Below are 20754 nucleotides of genomic sequence, written 5' to 3'. Positions count from 1 at the left end.
ATATAATTCATTGAATTTTCAAAATGAAAAGAAAACAGCCAAGTAATACACCTACTTGGATCTGAAGGTGAGTCTGGTACAGGTAAAAATTAGCATTGAAGATTTTCTTTTTGATGTGAACTTTTTCCTGGTTATCTCCTGTTGAAGACTATGACATACATTAGGCTAGTCATGGGCAAGGAAGACTACACTGATTTGACTTGAACTTCACTGTCCTCCAGATCTGGTCCAGGAATGGGTAGGCTTGACCTCTCAAAGGATTTCTATTTCATCCTTCCACAAGGCTTATGCACAGAATGTCTACTGGCCTTCCCCAGCATGCCATTTCTATATGCTAAGAACGTATACACCAGGCCTGTCTCGGTCCAGGCTCAATAGGTCCGTGGGTTCTGCTCTTATATTGCATACAATTCATTCTAAAACTTGGGGAGGATCTAGGAGCACCCAGCCCCCTACACCACATCAGTGCTTTCCGCCTGGCAAGCAGCTCTTCAGGATGCATCTCTATTCTTTTTCTCCATCCACTCTTCTCTCTCCTTACTGTTACCGCTGCCCCTGATCCCCTGCCCCTGCTTGTCCTTATTGTAATTTTTAGGTATCCTCTGCCCTCCCCTCCCTTGTTAGTTTATCTTCTAGGAGAAATAAAAACACTCAGTAATTGTTACTGCTGGCTATGCTACAAAGGTAAAAGCTGCCACCCCTTCTGAAGATTGGGGGTGACAGAGGAGCAACCCTCTGTAAACCCCCAGGGGTTACTCGAAGAAGTCTGCTTGCTTTGATCCCATGCTCCATGAGTGGAGTGAAGGCATTTCTCTCTCTTTCACGGTCTAGAACTCAATTACTCAAGCTGTCTGGATCCCTGTTAACCTCTTACATAAAAGCAGTCAAGTCTACCACTAACACTGTAATAATTCACTGACTAATTCATCCAATACTATTTATTCTATTGATCCAGTACTCTCAAGGTGGTTCAGGTGAAGAAACCAAAGATCTACCTATTTGGATCCCCTGAGAACCATTGCAATAACCTGTGAATGAAAATAGCTTTGAAAAATCCAATTAATAAAACTACAATATCCTCATTATTCTTTGAGCCTGTGAGTTTCTATTCTCTAAGTTTTCACAAATACCACTTGCGTTCCGCGTAAGATGCTATATTCTTTTGTGATCTGATATGATCTTTTGTTTCGCTGTCTACAAAAGGGTTCACTATGTTACTGGAAAGAATGACCTACAAAAAGTCACTAGAGGAAGCAGAAAGTAAGTTACAGTAGAATGTCTTTTGTGCGGGCCTGTGCTCCCAAGTGCACTCTTTTACTTCTTCCTCATGTTATCCTTCGAGACGGTGCCATCTACTCAACCTTACAACCAAGAAAACTCACTTGTCTCTTAACATCTGAGTATTAGAGAAACTTTTTCTTGGAACCTACCCATAGCTCACAATATGTATCTTAAATGTGTTAATGAATTAGGAATTCCATTATAGTAGAATGTGAAAACTTTGTTTTCTCAGTTTTAATATTTTATGGACGTCTACCCTTACAAAGCATATGCTAAGGAAGGAACTGGTATTGAGCAAGTAATACAATATTGCAAAGTTTAAAAATAAAATAAAATTTAAAAAAAAAAGAAGAAGAATTGGCTCTTAATGTAGAGTATGCTGGTTTAAACTTCCAATTTTATATCCCAATTAAAATGACTGATTAAAATTTAAATTTGCATTTGATTCATCCGGTTTTCATCTGGCATTCCTGGGTGTGACTGAGAACACTGTAAGACGCTGCACCCACATTTTTCAGAACACCACCTCCACTACTTCCCTCAAAGGGTGAAGGGTCCGAGGCTTCTCCAGCAAAGGGGCTTCTGTGTGTGTGGAGCTGTCCTATGGAGGTGACTGGAAGCTATCCGAACTAGGGCAGGTCTCCTGGAGTCAGAACTAACTCAGGAGACTACTTAAAATAGATGTGTTCCAGGACAGCTGTGTAACACAATTAGCAATAAAATGAGTTCAGGCTTAAGACTGCCAATAATTTTATCAGTTATTAAAGTAAAACACTATGAAGATCTGTAACAATGCTTTGCTGTGATATATTTCTTTTTAAAAAAATACTCTTAATTATTATTTCTTAGCTAAACTTTTTTCTGTACCCTTCAGTGATTCAAAGAGCATAAAGGTCAGGCCCATTTCATAAACCCTTAGAGCAACTAAAGATTTCCAATGCCTAGATAATGATGTGTGGCATCATTCCAAAGAAACTTGATCCGGACAGGATTTGAGCTGTAAAAACAGAACTAAACTGCACTCAGAGCACTAGGTTCAGGCCTGTGCTTGATATGGACACAGACCGTGATACATTTCCCACAAATTCTTCACAGCTTTAAGTTCTCTGTTTCCATAATTTAACCTGTGTGACTAGCTTTCCATCAAGTGCCTGCATGGATCTCGGACGCACATAAAACTGTTTCTGGAAACAGTACTAAAGGCACAAGGCATTAAAAATCTATTTGGTTACTAAATTTTCTTCCAGCACTCTACTTGCTACCAGTTAAGAAAAAAAGCTTTCTATTCACTATCCTGTACAAATAAAAACACCAGTTAAAGCCAAGTGATAAGAAGAGGAAGAAGAGGACATTTATTTTCAGTAACCAGACCGCCTGTCACCAAATCACAGAGGGACCGCAGGACCCAGGGGTGGGTGAGTCTACGCGGTAATACAGCTTTCAAAGGATGATCACATCGACGTTCTCAACAGGACAGACAGGACCACTTAATTTCTTTAACAGAAGACCATCATTTGCACAGTGTCGTAATAAATAAATATCTCTACACTAAGACATATTATGAGAGAAGCAATTCTGAAAACAGTGTCTGGCTCACAAGCTCTAGTCAGCTGGGAAATACCTTCCTAACTGAGATGGCTCTCTCTAAGAGAAAAAAAAAATTACTGGAAATTCATTTCAAAGGTTTAGAGTCTTTGAACATCAGGGAAAAAAGGTACAGAGAATAATTTTATTTTCTAATTTTATTCTAAAATACAAACAAGACTCCTTAGAACTATATCAACATAACTCCTTGATGTATTTCTGTTTCCAAATTCCTAATATGAAAGTTAGAAATATTAGGCTTGAAACTGCTGACATTTGATCAAAACTAAACAGCACACAAACAAAAACATTTTTTTAAATTATCAGTTACATGAAACAAGCAATTTCTAAGTATAGGGTTTTTGAATTACAAAGCTTATAAAAGAGCTCTACAATTACCAGAATCTCAAAGGCCAAAAAAGACAATAGGAATTTTTTTAAAAAAACAGGAGTGTTTTGAAGTAGAACACTAGATTAAAATCACATGAAACAACTTGGACAAGATTCTGATATAAAATTGCAACTGAGATGAAACTGAAATATCTGAATTCAGTCAGTTAAGCCAAACTGCCACCTAAAACTTTCTTTTTCTAAGTGAAACAAAAGTTATCTCAAAACTTTCAAGCATTTAAATGATCCAAATTTCCTTTATTTGTTCATGGAGTATAAGAATATATTCTTACAGCAACACAATGTGATAGAAAAGCAAAACAATCTGTGCAGAATACTATGTACCTTCTCTATCAAAGATCGTATCAGACACATCAAGGCTCTCTCCAGACTTCTAGAACTTCAGGTAAATTGCTTTACTCAAACTAAGACGTTGCAGAACAGGGGGGAAAAATATTTCCACCTTTGATGGAAATTTCCATGAATTTCTGAAAAAGTGAGTACAGGAAGGATACAGCTTTCAGAGAAAAAACACCAGTGCCTTGATCATTCTAAGTGCCTTGATTTTCGTAAGAAAATTGAAGTTAAGTTTTCTTTATTCCAGTTTTATGGTACTGCGGCCTCCTTAAAAAGCAAGAATTCTGCATTTTTTAAAAAAAAACTTCTTTTCCTAGCGAACAATTAAAATGGATATAAGGTAGTCTGTTGGCAAAGAAAGAGAGACGTCAGAGTCTGTCCAAGTGTAACAAGTATCACACTGACGAGAGGTCTAACAGTTATAGCTGGATACAGGAAAACAATTTTTTGGTCCCAAAGTCACTACCATAATTAACCTTAAATTAACAAAAACCCATGATTAGTAAAATCTGTTCACTTGTGTAAGTAATCCTAACTTGATCGTGGAAGGGTTTAATCTCTGGGGCACACTCCCTACATGGCAAGGCCTCCCAGCTGCAAGGTTAGTGCACCTTCTACTTTAACAGATTCTGCAGCATGGCCGTGGCATACGTGGGTCTGGCCTGCCTGCTCTCGATTGCACTCTGGAGATACTGGATGCCTCCACAGCGCTCCCAGATTTCTTCGAACTGTCTTGGCAGAATCTCAGCACCGCGCTTTCGAGTCAGGCCTGTCTCTTCAAGATTCAGCTCACACATCTCCATGTCATCCTTCCCTGCACGGATAGAGACATCAGAGAATTAACCATACCTCCTTTCAGATGTTTACTGTAAACTTTATTCCTGAAATGTCTACCAGCTGTCATAGATTTGAGAACTTTTAAAACTTTATTTCCTTCCTTGAAGGTTGAAATTTGCTTCATAAATTCACCAGTAAGAAATGTGTCCTCCACCAAGTATACCATTTCAAATATACTAAGGATGCAGTTGATCCAACAAGTTGCCAGGGTTAAGAGAAATGCTACATCTCCTTAAACCACTACAAGGCAACCTATATAATTAAATACGAAAGGACACAGACAAGTTTCTGTGTGTTCCACGAGGACACAATCCAAGCGATTGATTCCACGCTGTAAATAAGTAATCCTCACCTGATGTGATTTAACTGCAAAACTCCATGCCTCAACCTTGAACTTTACTGCATTATTACATTACCCCATTTCATTCAGAGGGTATACACTACTTTTCTGCTTTATAAATTTTTGTTCATAGGAATCGTACACACCAGCCACGAGGAGAATGGGTGGCTTGTCAGGATGAAGCTCCATCTGCCGGGCGATCCACGGTCCATCAAAATGCGCATACCACCAGCCTTTCTTCTTATTCTGCGGGTCTTTGTACTGGTCAGCGGGGCGGATAAATGGGATGCGGAAGAAACGCTGCTGTCGGTTCATCTCGATCTCCTGCTGCCTGGCAGGGAGCTGGGCTGCCGGGTTCTGCTGAGCTGTCACAGGGAACAAGGACAGTCACCCAAGGGAGAAGGTAAACAGCCTTTAATCCTAGAATGCACCACCAATTTTTTTTTAAAGCTGAGACAGGGGGTCCTAATAGTGAATTTAAAACAAAATGTAAATATGAATTATCTACAAATGAATACAGTTCAAAGTGTGATTTTTTTTTTAGAATTTTCTCTCCCCCCGCACACACCCCAACCACCAGCACCACACCACCAGCACCATCGGCAGCAGCAGTAACAACAGCAGCCCCCAGAGAATCCCACAAATGCTTGCATCCCTACCTAAAATGAACTCATGCAACTCACACGGCAGGAAAGCAAACTAGTTCTGTTTACTAGATTTATAGTTTTCCTCCAAGGAGTTCATATGAACGCTGCAGAATGATTTTTATGGGACTATTTATGATGAAACAAACAGCAATTTTACAAATCTAAGGGATTCTAGATATTAGACAATTTAACCACAATTTCCTCAAAGAAGTGAAAGACATAAAAGTTTTCTCCTTGCCAACTGATCTGGGGATGTAAAATGGCCCAGATAACACAGATATTTTATGAATAAGATTTAAACAACTTTATGACAACAAAACTGTAACAGGAAGCATGAACCTTCACTCAGATTTACTTACTCTGAAATTAGACTTCTCTTGGAATAAAATCCATTGTAGTAAGTGGAACGTGTATAATATTTGGTTCTCTTTGCCAATAGAAAAGAAAAATCCTTGCTTTTCTGTTAACACTGAGTATTGAGCTCACAGTAACCTCTTTTCCCTTGCTCAATTTTCATTATGGTTGGTTTTTTCATTTTTTTTTTTTTTTTTTTTCCTGAAAACACACAGTTCTCTGGGGCAATGACTTTACATCTTCAGGAGCATAATTATGGCAAATCTGTTTCATATTCTCTATACTCACAACTTTAAAGGTAGACCAATCATTTACTGCAGCTCAGTTAAGAATCTCACTGAAACTAAGTATGTCAATGAAAACTTGTATGTCTAAGTCAGGACAGTCACATGGCTTTTGTAAGACTTTCCAAGTACTGAGAGGATGAAATTACTCTTATTCTACCTCTTGCACCAATAGCAAAAGCTACAGAGCAGCTGAATTTATTTCTGTGCAAACAACAGAAAGCAAAAAGCAGTTAGCAAAGTTGTATATGCCTATGAAAAGAGAGTCCCAGCTTTATTAGTGATTTAAAAAAGCTGTATCACCTTCAGCATGTTACCAGAGATGAGCTTATTTATCCTCTCATTCCTATTCCCTCAAAACAACTTACAGCTCAGTGTTTCCACTTCGAGTTTTAAAAACTACCTACTCTTCAGGATATACACTAACTCAAAACTAAAACATTTTATAAAAAGGATTAAAAGGAAAAAACCCTGCCTTCCATCTTAAACAGTGAATTAGAACTCAAGGTCCTACTGATCGAAACATACTAGATACCAATGGCCACCCATTAGTATAATCTACTTTTTTTCTTTCAAAATAACAATCTCCTGTTGGATAAAATTAAGAAACCCAACAGAAAGCCTTGGATGGCTTTGTCTACTAATGTGAGAAAGGAAACTGTATTTGGGAAGCCTGGAAATGAACAGTTATCTGGAAAAGTACAAAGATACAGATGTGGAAAGCCTGAAACTAATCTTCTAAACAACTATTTCTTTCACATTCAATTGTTCTTCTAAAGTGTATGAAAATGTTTCAAATCTGTAAGTTTGTAAGTTACTAGAAGCAGTAAAAAATAATTATGTGCAACCATTTGGCAAATAAATATGGCATTATATTCAAATCATTACTGTTCAACTGATTCTAGAAGAAATTTACTGTACACTAAGATGACTCAAAGATTTTGACATTATCAAAAAAACATGTATCACAGGAAGCTATAGAAGTAACAGAATAATCTCTTCCTATTAAGAGGTATTCTATTAAGCTGTGTACATTATCACATGAAAGTCAGATCTCTTCAGACAGAAATCCTTATACCATTACAGCATTTGAAACCAGCACCTAAAGTTAGTCTTTATTCTAAAAGACTAGCTGCTTATTAAGATAGAGTTTTGCTACAATAAGAATTGTATATACTCAGCTTAAAATGCTAGGTTTTTTAAAAAGGAAGTAATTTGATAAAATAGGGACTTCCCAGGTGGAGCACTGGTAAAGAATCTGCCTGCTAGAGTTCAATCCCTGGGTTGGGAAGATCCCCTGGAGTAGGAAATGGTGAGCTGCTCCAGTATTCTTGCTTGGAAAATTCCATGGACAGAGAAGCCTGGCTATAGTCCATGGGGTCCCAAAGAGTCAAACATGACTGAGCGACTGAGCACTTTTATAAAATAACAGATTAATTAAATTTTTTTCTGCAAATATATTTTGGAGTGATCCAAATGAAAGTACTCTCAAATTAAGTATCTTAGTACATATAAACCAAAATTAATGTACCACAATTCACCTTAAAATTGTAGCAAAACAATGTTTAGAAGAAGTTAGTACTTTATAAAATATTTTTAACCCATCTTCCAGTTAGCTCATGAGTAACCACCCATTGACTTACGTGAATTGTTCAAAAATGGTGCAAAATCTGTGAACAAATATTTTATGTTGAAGAAAAGATAAAAATGCCAAAAATGTTATATAAGCATTCTTCTAATTCATAACGATTTCCCATCAATGGAGGTGGTGACTAACAGATAAATTCCCTATCCATAGCCAAGTACTTCTATAATAACCTACAAGTAGATGCTGCTTTCCAACTTTTAAAAATCTATTTTGATTATGTTTGGGGGACATCCTGCTTGATAGACATACAAAGAGGACCAAAATTTAATTTTTAAACACAGCAATATCCAAACAAAAAATCCAAAACAGCAACTTAATAATCAACATGAGAGTACCATCAAAGCATTACTAGAATTTTTGTAGCGGAGGGAGGGAAGAGAATAATTCATAAATTCATTAAAAATGCTTTTTATATAGAGAAAAAGCATTACCACACTTACATATACTCAGCAGGTTTTAATTTCTTCACACTGTCTTAAATCTTAAGCTGACAACATTTTTAGTTCGGGATGATGAAATAAAACTACTCTCCAAAGTCACTGTTTCAAGCAAGTAAATATAAATCTTTACTGGGTAATTTGCTACTACCCCCCAAAATTATTTCTGAAAGCCTCTTTCCAGGGTAAATGTGATGAGGGCTGTGCTCCCCTACTGCAGCAAAAGGAAAAGGGTTTCTGAGCCTCCCAATTCCTAACTCTTAACACTAATCATGATTTGTCAATGTCTTACTCTTTAAGGCTATATTTTTGTTAATTGCTACACTGTCATAATTTTGCTTTCTCAAATTAAGGACTTCTAATCCTTCTAAATATTAAACTGCATAGCCATTCCTTTTACAAGTCAAGCAGCTGCACCATTAGGAAACCTTCTGGAGAACAGAATTTTCTCAAATAAGCTGTTAAGCATCTTGGTGCTCGTCACCTTTCAACTGTACTCCTGTGTCAGAATAAATTTTACATGAGAGAAAAATAAAAATGTACTTTTCAGAGCAGAAGTTACCTTCTACCCTGAAAATACACCATGTTCAATTAAAATTCTCTGAAGACTACATATATGTGGAGTATGTTCATACACAAGTCCTAGTTTTCTTCACATACCTGGATGGGACCCTTGGGAAATTTTCTTAAATTACTCTGTTGTTCTTCCCAGTGGTACATTATGAATGGAAACAGTATGGGAACCAGTAAGGCAAGCCACATTTTATTTGCTCCTTTTGGGGCAAAGTTGGCTGAGTAAGGTGCCAAAGTTTGGTTTGATACAAGAATACAATAAATACTTATATATTCATTAAAAATGTGAATGTCAAATATGAGAACATTTATTTCTTTAAAGAAGTGCAATCATTCAGATGTATAAATTTTAAAATACAATATAATGAAAGTCAATCAGTTGAAGGTCATGATTAGAACATTACAGCTAAAGATTATCGCTAAAAAAAATACTCCTTTGTCATTTTCACAAAACAGAGCAACTGTGGTAGGAACTTGGTACAGACAGTGAACAGAGAATGGAATCATTGCGTCATCTTCAATTCCCAGAGACAAAGTTTTAAACCAGAGAAGAGAGAGGTAGTTACAAAAGAGCAATGTTTAGAGGGCTTTCCACCTGCCATCTCTTAGTTGCAAGGCAAGCTTACTGCTCTTTCAAGAGTCTTACATTCTGATTGATGACACCCATAAGCAGTTACTAGCACTACTAATAACACTTCCCTTCCTCAATCTAATCTTTGCAACAGCTTAGAAACACTTAAATTTTACCACCTAATTGCCTTTCATCAAACACTGTTTTATTTGCTAGGAAGGTAGTAAGGAGACAAAATATAACCGTGAGCTCATTTCCTAAGTCAGCTTGGGTCATGCATGGCTAAACTATACTATCAAGAATTGGGAATATACCTCTTTAAAAAAAAAAGATATTAATATGCTGTCACCTTGACATTAACCAGAATTAACCTAATAAACTACTCCTGTGGTAAGTTGAATAAATGAAATTCTAACTATTGTTTTTAAGACTGAAATTACAACTCACAGTTATTCTTACTAAATGTTAAAGCTAGTATGTGCTTTGACTAGGTTATGACTCTTCTGCTGTATTCCCCAATTTCACATACACAGCTTTGCCGTTTGAACAGCAAAGTAGCAAAATTCATTTTTAGGATCTCAGTCAAAAAATCAAATTCTGGTTGAGGGAAAATTCTTCTAACCAAGGTACTATTTCTCACTCTTATATTTTCACTGTATTATAAAGTGTTATTTGCAATAAATATTCTTTTTTCATAGTAATCTTTATATTTCCACACTTAATCTTTACATATGTCTGTATATGCATATGTGGAAAGAATACGTATTTACAGCATTATCATACAACTTCCTCAGTAGAGATAATTTTTACCCCTAGAATTTATCTTAACAAGTAAATTCAATACTTATAAACAAATATGACTTTAAAGATGTATCTAACAGAAATAATACTTTGAAAGACAAGCTATCATGGTTGTGTCAGGATCAGTGGACCCACAGTTCTAAAGTAAGAGGAAACTTGGACAGTTTTACCCAAATGCCTTATGCATAATTACATGTAATTATACACATATACTTTGGAACATTCAGAAGTACAGATGTGTTTTTACCATAATCAGTAACAGACTTTGGAGCACGCTGTTCTGTTTCGGTATTTCTCTTCTTGTTCTTGGATTTCCAAGCATGATACACTTTTAGTCGCCTATGAAATTCTTCTCTGCAAGCTGCCAGGAGCTCAATATCTATCAGTTACATAGAAAGATTTAAAAAAAAAAAAGCAATTAACATCCTAATTTAGTTCTCTAGCATAACTATTCTTTGGCATAAACATATTTTTAAATGAAGGTTTCATTTTTAAATTAACAGTACAAAATCAAAAGTAAACCAATTATTGACAAAGATGAATACTTTCATGGTAATACTATTTTTTAATACAGAGCATTTTCTTATGCATAACTACTATCTTATATCTTTACTCCACACAAGAACTCTGGACCAAATAGGTCTTTTATAGATAAGGAACCTGGATCAGAGAGGTTAAGTCACTTGTCCAAGGTCATAGACCAGAATAATAGAATAAGAAGTCACTGTGCTCAAATATAAGCTAGATTTACAAGCACCGCATGTTTTACATTTGTAATTATGCAGATAAACTCAGTGACAAGGGAAAGAACAATAGTGAGGCGTCCTGTACGATTATGACATCTGAGGTCCTAGTTACAGGGTCCCAAATTCAAATACTGTGACTGACATGTGAACACAACTGTGTGGGAGCCCCTGGATACAGTATTTTACTCTGTTCTGTTGGAAGATAAACAGCTTTAAAAAGGAAAAACTCCACTGCCATTTTTCACTCTGCATTTATGGGCCAAAATTCTTGCTGGAATAATCCCATGGACAGAGGAGCCTGAAGGGGTACAGTTCATGGAGCTGCAAAGAGTCGGCCACAGCTGAAGCAAGTGAGCTCACGGACCAAAAGGGTCTGATACATAGGCATTTAGCTATTACGAATTGCCGGGAGCCAGGGTGAGGAACGCCACCCGTGGCAAAGCTCATGAAGCATACGCAAAGGCAGGATCGAGCCTCAGGAGTCCCCCTGGAAATTCTCGAGCATCTACCCCCAAAACCAGAGTCTGCCTTCTTTACTGCTTTGTGCTCTCACCTACACCTCTGACTTTATGGGGGGCTGTCCCCCATCACCATCTCTCTCTCTGAAAAAGAGTTAACTTAGAGCTCCAGTTAATAAAGTTCCTGGGCGTGACAAGAGTGTTTTAGTTCACAAACTCCTTTGGAAGTTCTCTAGCCTGCCTGAACAGGTTCTTCCGGCCACATGTGATTGTTCACAGCCTCCCAACCGTGAGAGGCATGAGATGTTCTAAACTTTCTAAATACAGATTCCTTTGAGCAGTTAGAAGATTATTAGTATAGTATAGTGGGTTGATTAGAAATTGTATCGGTGAAGGGTTTTCATTTATTGGGCCAATGTTTGCTGCTAAGTTTCCATATCCCTTACCTACTGTGTCCCTGGGAGTGTACTGATTAATATAGTTGGTGTATAGGAATGTAAGTAGTAGCTTTAATGTTTGTAACCTTGGACCCTTGAGTTAATTCTTTTCTTGTTATAGCTGACCACATCTTTGCCCTATAGGAATGCAACTTTATCTAATGCTTTCAGAGGGTGGCGCCTCACTTTAGAATAATCACCTTTAGAGAAAAATAAATTTTCTGAAGAAAGGGTCATAAAATGTTAATAGGCCTCCTGGCCAGAAGATGATGTAAATCACCTAAATTTTTGCATATGGTAAGTTTGCAGGAAGAAAGCCTGGCTTCAATAAGGATCAAGGACTGCTGACCTTGCCTGACTCTACCCCTTCCCCCATTATCCTCTATGCACAACTTAAGGTACAAAAACTACTTTGGAAAATAAAGTGCGGGCCTTGCTCACTGAAGCTTGGTCTCCCCATGTCGCTCTTTCTCTCACCTTCTTGCTGAATTCCCATCTGGAGCGTGGAGGCTCGTCAAGCCTACTAATTTTGCCTGGGCTTCTAAGGTCTGACCGGGGAGGCCTTAGTGTCTCCTCTCCTTCGGGAGAATGGGAGGACGCCTGCGGCCTATGTAGGTGACGCAAACTCCTTGTCTTGGAGTTTTATTGGCTTTCCAGGTAAACCAAGTTATTCAGGCTCTTTTCTTCACTGAATTTCTTCGCTGAGCTATCCCTATTTAACCACTCTTTATATCTTTAATTCTATCGTATCCTGATCGCCGAAGCCGTCTCCCCTTTGAATTTCCTGGATCCACCGGGGCTGGACCCCAGCAACGAATAATGACAGGAATGCTGTGTGCTGTGCTTAGTCACTCAGTCAGGTGCAACTCTTTGTGACCCCATGGACTGTAGCCAACCAGGCTCCTCTGTCCGTAGGGATTCTCCAGGCAAGAATACTGGAGTGGGTTGCCATGCCCTCCTCCAAGGGATCTTTCCAACCCAGGGATCGAACCCAGGTCTCCAGCACTGCAGGAGGATTCTTTACTGTCTGAGCCACCAGGAAGCACATGTTAGGACAGTCAGTCACTGATACAGCCCCAACTGTAACTTCTCTGTGCTCTTCCTCTCTGGCCTGCAAAATCAATTTAACTTAATATCTGTCTTTTAGCTTTGTGAAGAAACTAGGTCTTCATTGCAAGGTGTGAGTAAAAAGAGAATGGTTTCAAGTAATTTATATGAATAAAATTCCCACCCCAATCTAGGTATTTACTTGCCAGCTACGGAACTTTCCCACTTTTCATCCTCCCTGTACACTTACCACAAGAAGTATTGATGGTATCACGGAGTTCTGCGTATTTCCACTTACTAAGATCGTGTTTCTTGGTACCAGCAGCCGCCTTCGTGGCTTGTACAGCAGGGCCTCTGTAATTATTACACATTTTTACATATTGAAACTAGAAACACAAAATGTTAACTAAATAGACAAGAAAATGAACCTAAGTTTGCAAACTGGAAACAACTCCTGGAAAATATAATTTTTTTATCTTTAATAGATGAGATTAAGAATGGTATTCTATGGAATGCCCAGGCAAATTAAAATTTTCCACTGCATCATTTTTGTATTAGATTTTAAATCAGAACTTCTGATTCCAATATTCTAGTACCATGGACTCAGAAGTTCTGATTTAAATATTTTTTAATTTAAAAATTTAAAATATCTGTTTAAATATTTTACCCACACCTGTTTAAATATTTTAACTCATGGATATATGATCATCAAGACTTAATACATTTATATATATATAGTGTGTATATACATATATTCCTCAAAATCAAAACTACAATGAGTTATTACCTTACACTAGTCAGAACGGCAATCATCAAAAAGTCTACAAATAATAAATGCTGGAGAGAATGTGCAGAAAAGAGAACCTTCCTATGCTGCTGGTGGGAATGTACATTGGTACAGCCACTATGGAGAACACTATGGAGGCTCCTTAAGAAACTAAAAACAGAACTACCATATGACCCTGCAATCCCACTCCTGGGCATATATTCAGAAAAAAACTATAACTGGAAAAGATACATGCACCCCGATGTTCATAGCAGAATTATTTACAACAGCCAGACATAGAAGCAACCCAAATGTCCAGCAACAAACAAATGGATAAAGAAGATGTAGGTATAATTAATATATACAATGGAATATTATTCAGCTATAAAAATGAATAAAATAATGCCATTTGCAGCAACATGAATGGACCTAGAGATTATCGTACTAAGTCAGTCAGACAGATAAAGACAAATATCAAGTGATATCTCTTATATATGGATTCTAAAAGAAAAAAAAAGACACAAATGAACTTATTCTCAAGACAGAAAAAGATCACAGACACAGAAAACAAACATATGGTTGCCAAAGGGGAAAAGGTAGTGGGGAAGGGATAAATTGAGAAGCTGGAATTAACATATACACACTATTATGTATAGAATTAACAGCCAACAATGACCTATTGTATAGCCCAGGAACTAAGCTCAGTATTATGTGATTATGTGAAGTGAAAGTTGCTCAGTTGTATCTGACTCTTTGCGACCCCAGGGACCATACAGTCCATGGAATTCTTCAGGCCAGAATACTGGAATGGGTAGATGTTCCCTTCTCCAGGGGATCTTCCCAACCCAGGAATCGAACCCAGGTTTCCCTTATTGCAGGCAGATTTTTTGCCAACTGAGCCACCAGGGAAGCCCAGGAATACTGGAGTGGATAGCCCATCCACGTAGTAAGGGAAAAGAATCTAAAAAAGTATATACATATAGATAGATAGGTACTTTGTGTGTGTGTGTGTGTGTGTGTGTGTGTGTGTGTGTATAACTGAACTGCTGTGCTATACACTTAAACGATATTGTAAATCTACTATACTTTAATTGAAAATTGTTTAAAAAATCACATACTTTAAGATCATGAGAAGCACATGATGGGTTAAGGGCCAGTCACCTGCAGACCGCTAGAAGCTGCAGATGACCAAGCCCCAACCATTCCTACTGGCTGACTCTCCCTGGACGTCTGGATATTTACAAGTCCCCAGGGGAGTAGCCAAACTGCCACCCTTTGCAGAAGTCTCCAGATATAAGCTAGAAGAGCTGCTTGGAGCCTGGAAACTCCTGTGACTTTTGAGTTCAGGTCAAAAGTTTGAAAAGTTCTATAAGCAGATAAAAAAATCACACCTTGCTATTCAGTGAGTAATAATATGACAACTAGTAAATTAAAGGAAAATGGTTGTAGGTCACGAGACAGATAACGGAGATTCCAAAGGGTACAGGTACTATAATATGCCCCCAACTGGTAGGAACGTTTGAGCGGGAAAATAGAATGAAATAAAAAATAAAATACATATATTTACAATATAAAAAGTAAAATAATAAATAGTTTAAAAATTAAATGGGATAAGCTGTTTCACAGTAATGCTCCTGAGGGACGATCATGGTACAATGTTCAAAATGAGCTCGTATTTTCTCAGCATTTTACATTTTGAAAGACAACAGCAATCATGGCAAACAACCGAGACATAAGACACTTAATGAGACTTATGTTATTTAAAAACGATGCTTGAAAATATGAATCGTCCTTCCTGAAATAAAATTACTCCTTCAGTACTAAGCTTAAAATTGAAACAAGGTACTTATGACTCTTCGAAAGGGGTAGTTATGCATTTTTAGAGAATAAAAAGTAGCATACTTCACCCTACATTCTTAAAAATTGTTAGACATGATGATTTTTAGTCATTTATATGCCAAGTTAAAGAATAATGTGTGCCCGTTTAGTCCTTCCTGAATTTTCATGGTTACAATCTGTGTCAAGTTCACTGTAGAATTTCTTCATAAGCTGTGTAACTGGCATTCTTCATGGAGCTTTTTCTTCTTAAATGTTTTGCTCAAAAAGTGCCAGCTGTGTGTCAGCAAGCTCTCCCTATTACCCTTAACAATAAATTATGCTTTTAACATTATTCAAATATCTGTTTTTTCTTTTCTGCATCCTGAAACCACCATTCAATAAGCTTAACCAAAAAATTCTCTTGTCTTCCTAGCTCTTCTACTAGTCTTTTCTAAAGGTAGCTCAAATTATGGGTTTTTGCCGTTGTTTTCTTTCCTTTTGAAAGAGAAAGTGATTCTACATTATACAGCTTTATAGACTGTCGAACATATATGAGATGTTGATATACGTAAGATGTATTTTGATACTTCTAAAAATCACACTGAATTCAAATTATTACTGCTTGAAATATGGTTTTACTGTTACCAACTTTTAATTCATAGTACCTCAAAGAAAAATACACCTGCTAAAAAGCATATTCAGCATCCTAAGAAGTACATAAATCAAATTCACTTAAATGCACCCCCCCTCATCTTTGGAAGTATTAAGATAGAAAATGAAGCTTCACTTTCAACGACTGATTATTTAGACTTGTTATAAAGACAATCATGTGAACAACAGAGTAAGGCAGTGGCAAAATTGACTTTGATTTAAAAAAAAATTAATTTGAACACTTTCAATTAGCTCTGTAAGTTCAGAATTGAAAGTTAAAAGGTTATTGATTCGTATCCAGGTGGTAACGGACCAGATCCTGCTGGGAAGTTCCATTCCTTGGTGGCTCAGCTTTTACACCTGGTTTTCCCTCCCTGTGCTATGGTGGGCAGGGGCCTTGGGGCCACACGCTTCCTCACTTCTCTTCCGTTCCCCAGGCAGAGTGGGTCTCAGTCAGGGGGCAGCACCACCCTCAGGGGGCGTTTCAAAGTGTCCCTTCCGTCACAAGGACAGGAAGGGCTCCCCCACTGAGACCGAACTGGTGGGGTCCCTGGTAAGTGCGACAGCACCAGCAACAAGGGACAGTCCCCTCTGAACACCAGCTGTATCCCCACTGAAAAAGGCCAATTTACAGGAACTCTGGTTGTTGTTTTTTTTTTTAACCTTTTTCTACGTTAGTGTGGCAAGAGAGCAGAGTGACATTTCTTGTACAGAAAATTTACATGGAAAGAACAGGCTACTCTATATAACAGGTTCTGGTCCAAGTGATGAAAATATGATTTTGATGTGACACTTATCTCCCCAAATTACACTGCACTAACCTACTCAAAATTTCTGACATCTCTTTCGCCATTTGTTCCCTATAAGAAAAATAATAATCCAAGTTATATAAGACAACTATATAAAAGTATAATGAAAATTTCAATAAGAGTATTGCTTTAGTAACCATACACTATTATTTTACTTTGCAAAAGTTGGTAATACACTTTTTGATATATAGCCATAAAATACAATAAAATTTTTGTTTGAATCCAGTTAAAGTTATTTGAACTTCATTTTTGCAGTAGCAACTTTTGGACAAAGTCTCATGAGAGCCATGCTTCTGTGATATTTTTACATATAGAATATAATCAGCATGTTCTAAATGCACACAGGGAACTTGCTGGAGTTCAGAATATGTACAAGGATTTTTGCACTGGGGTTGCTTGGTACATATTAATTAGGGCATAATGGTGGTACACCAAATGATCTATTTTATGGTGTCAGAGTTTAAATAAGAGTCTGAGGTGTTCAAAACTCTAAAATTCGAAATCAAAGCATGCCTAAAAATATTCAAATGCATCAAGCACTTGTTAAATTAAAGATCAGAAGTGTTCTGACCTTTCAAGGATAAACACTTCCCAAAGGCAAAAACGTACTTTTTTTTATTAACCAGAAGACTGTAATTTTTCTCAAAATCTGCTTAATTCTGTGTAATGGAATGTTCATGAAATCATGTTCATCGGCTTCCTTAATATTTTATTTTCCTGTTTTGCTCTCTTCCTTCATAATCAATCATTCATTCATTCTATTCATCAGACTCTGGTAACCCCAAAAATCTTATAAATCAGCAAAAATCAAGAGAAAAGAAGATGGCCATGTTTGCTTCAGGACTCAGAGTTGGGCCCTGACCATAAAGGAGAAGATCCATGGCATTTAACTGACTGAAACAAATTTGTTACATCAACTTGCATTGGTAGCTGTTGCATTCATGGTGATTCTTTGTATATGTGAAAACATCTGAGTACTTACTATCATTTTCTTATAGTTGAGAGTCAGCACTTTCATATTAAAATAAATAAAATATAATAAAAATAAATAAAATATAATAAAATAATTATAGACTGCTGTCTTTTTATTTCTCTTTTATGTGTATTATTTAGAGAAAACTATTAAAGGAGGTTGCATCATTTATGAAACATTTGTTATTGGTACTGGGATCTGACAGAGTTAAGAACCTTCAGTATAAAGGGTACAGCTGGAAAAATAAAAGCTGTTAAACTTCCAAATTTTATATATATAGCACATATACAAAAATATATGCAAAAAGTATATTTTATGCATATAATGTATATGTATATCCCAAAATGTTATTTAGATTCTCTCTGTGGGGAGATTTTCATAACAAAAAGATACACAAACACCACAATTAACAATACATATATATAACTTCAAATTATGAGCTGTTTTAGGTGTTAGCAGAATAAACTATTACACATACTGAAAGACAGCTATCTGCCATGATTCAAATACTTTAAATATTTTGCTTATTCTTATTTATATCTCTATATCTACTTCTATAAAGACATCAGTAAGGGAAATTAAAAACACATAAAATGGGTGTTAAAGTTGAAACAAAGTTAGCAAACACAAGGAAAGAAACCAAATCATGAACTACTGTGACTGAACACCAAAAAGGAGCATAAACATCTTTCCTGGGCAAAATAACAATGATGATGATAGTAACAAGGACGTAAAATTTACTTCAATGAGGAAAATATTTCTCCTAAAAAGTATCCACAACCTATTAAAAAAGAGAAAAAAAAGGTTACACGATTAAATCAACTTTAAAAGGGAAATGACATACGGTGTCATTGTGCGTCTTGTTCCGTTAATTCTGTGAAAAGAATACATATATTTTAGTCAATACCATAACCAATTCTGAACTGTGGAAATCTGGATTGTGCCAAATTTGTGTTTCAGTGACTTTGCAAATTGATTTTCAAAACTCCATTATCTCTATTTAACCTATGTATGAGAACACTCAGAATTTTAATGTTTTTAAATCTTCATTACAAATGATTAGAAAAGAATAAACTAAAGGCATTCCGTGAAAATTAAAGAGTGAATATATTATATCTAGATTTGAAAAAATTACTCATGTGGGGTTTGTGTTTGGTTTTAGTAGAATCTAGAAATGATAATATTAGATAATGTGAAATCATTACTTTGCATCAAGGATCATTAGTGTTATTAAATGAGATCGTAATTTGAAATACATTACATATGTAGGAAACAATTCTTACTTAGAAGTTACTGGATGGAAATCCAAGCTGGAAAAGTAACTTAAAATTGTTTACTGCAGCAGAATCTATCTACATATATATTTTTAAATGTATCACACACCCCAAGAACACTTTCATGCCATATATTGAGAACAGAGTTATTTAGGTTCTTACTCATAAACATGTTAGAAAGAGTTCAGTGCTAACTAACGTAACATAAACACTCAAAAACACTTAGTTGTAGCCCATGGAGTAAGATAAAATAATCAAACATGGGAAAATACATAGAGAACATCATCCACAATAAAGTGTTAATGCTTGTAGTACAGCATATAAAATAACCAGGCGGTTCAGAAGTGAAGGAGTTCACAGGGAACCGAGGGTCAGGAAAAGCTTCCTGGAAGACAGCTGGCAGAAAGGACCTCAAGGGACAGTCCAAGGAGGGGACATCATCCCTACAGCTACCCCACAGGAGAACTAAAACTCTTCTGCCGTTCAAGTCATAACTACTTACGTATCTCCTAATTACTTCATAGTGATCCCATCACCCAGTTAATGCTGTTTAATTTAAATCATAGGTAGCTCATCCCTTATGCTAAAGTTCCTAAATGCTCCACTCTATCCAAGACCACTCACACTGGATGAACTGCATCTTTCTGAGGATGGGAAGGAATCCACATATGAGCTAGTATTTTATTCACAGTACACGGAATGACACTGGATACAGCTAAATATTTCAAATGCTTAAACACAGAGTTAAGCCATAAATACCAAAAAGGGCTCCACCTAAGAGTTTTTCACTAAAGAGCGTCAGCCTTCATAATGTCAGCTGTGTCAAGTGCGGAACTGCCTCACACACATCATGGCCAGCCTTGGCTCACTGGGAACCCGGCCTAGCCCACTAGCTGGTTATCCACAAAGGCTCCAGACACATCACCAAGAGGCACGTGGAAGGAACTGAATAGCAGCTGGGCTGAACCTGCAGTTAAAAAGCCAGTATCAAGCAAACTCACTTTAACTATAGTAAGAATGTTAGTAATTAAGAGCCCAAAGAGTGGCTCCAAACCAATGAGCTCAAAAATTATTATAACACACAGGCCTATTCAATTTAAATATAACTTTCATGTACAATTCAAGCTCCAGAGTTCCCCAATATAATCATTCACTACAAAACGTGCAAAGGCAACTTAACATACCCTTTTCCTTACCTGTCTTTGTTTTCAGCTAAATAAAATCTAATTGCCACTTTCCAATGTGGACCAAATTTTCTACCTTTCACAAGGAAATAGCAACATCTAGTGGTTGTATTTTAATTATTTTGTTATAAACAGCACTTGGACATTCTGAAAAGTATGGTTACACACAGGCCCCCATATATATACAACATAGGTACTTATGCATAAAGGAATTCCACATCTGAGTTTTGTTTTTACAAATAAATAATAATAACTAATGTTTGTACATTCTATATTTTTAAAAATGAATCTGTTATAGTAAAACCTTCCTTCAACTTTTACCAAGAACTTCTGTATTCCTCTGTTCAGTAGGAAGTTAGACATGAGCAGCAAGGGGAGGCCTGGCTGAAAAGGATGCAATCTGATTTCTAAACTCCATCCCAGACACAACTAGGAGAGCTCACAGATGCTACAAGATAACCACAGAGACTTTGCACCTCCTGCACAG

General features: G+C 36.8%; 1 protein-coding gene across 9 annotated transcripts in view; it reads right to left on the bottom strand.

Annotated features, from left to right (window-relative positions):
• Positions 1-1304: 1304 nt before the first annotated feature.
• The window catches only part of MYO6 (myosin VI), a 161806-nt gene continuing 142356 nt past the window's right edge, over positions 1305-20754 (bottom strand). For 2 of the 9 annotated variants that reach the window (XM_061427233.1, XM_061427234.1), the window contains exons 29-36: positions 19093-19119; positions 18654-18683; positions 16849-16887; positions 13043-13146; positions 10352-10483; positions 7718-7744; positions 4936-5154; positions 1305-4426 (exon numbers count right to left, since the gene is read on the bottom strand). In XM_061427233.1, coding sequence (XP_061283217.1) covers positions 4227-4426; positions 4936-5154; positions 7718-7744; positions 10352-10483; positions 13043-13146; positions 16849-16887; positions 18654-18683; positions 19093-19119 — 778 coding nt within the window. In that variant the 3' untranslated portion in view covers positions 1305-4226. The remainder of the gene's footprint in view (positions 4427-4935; positions 5155-7717; positions 7745-10351; positions 10484-13042; positions 13147-16848; positions 16888-18653; positions 18684-19092; positions 19120-20754) is intronic. The other 7 variants (XM_061427235.1, XM_061427237.1, XM_061427236.1 and 4 more) reach the window with 7 other exon arrangements.

This window comes from Bos javanicus, chromosome 9, assembly GCF_032452875.1.
Source record: "Bos javanicus breed banteng chromosome 9, ARS-OSU_banteng_1.0, whole genome shotgun sequence".
Classification (NCBI taxonomy): Eukaryota; Metazoa; Chordata; class Mammalia; order Artiodactyla; family Bovidae; genus Bos; species Bos javanicus.
The sequence above is the reverse complement of the archived record's forward strand: the minus strand, read 5'-3'. Positions and strand labels throughout refer to the sequence as shown.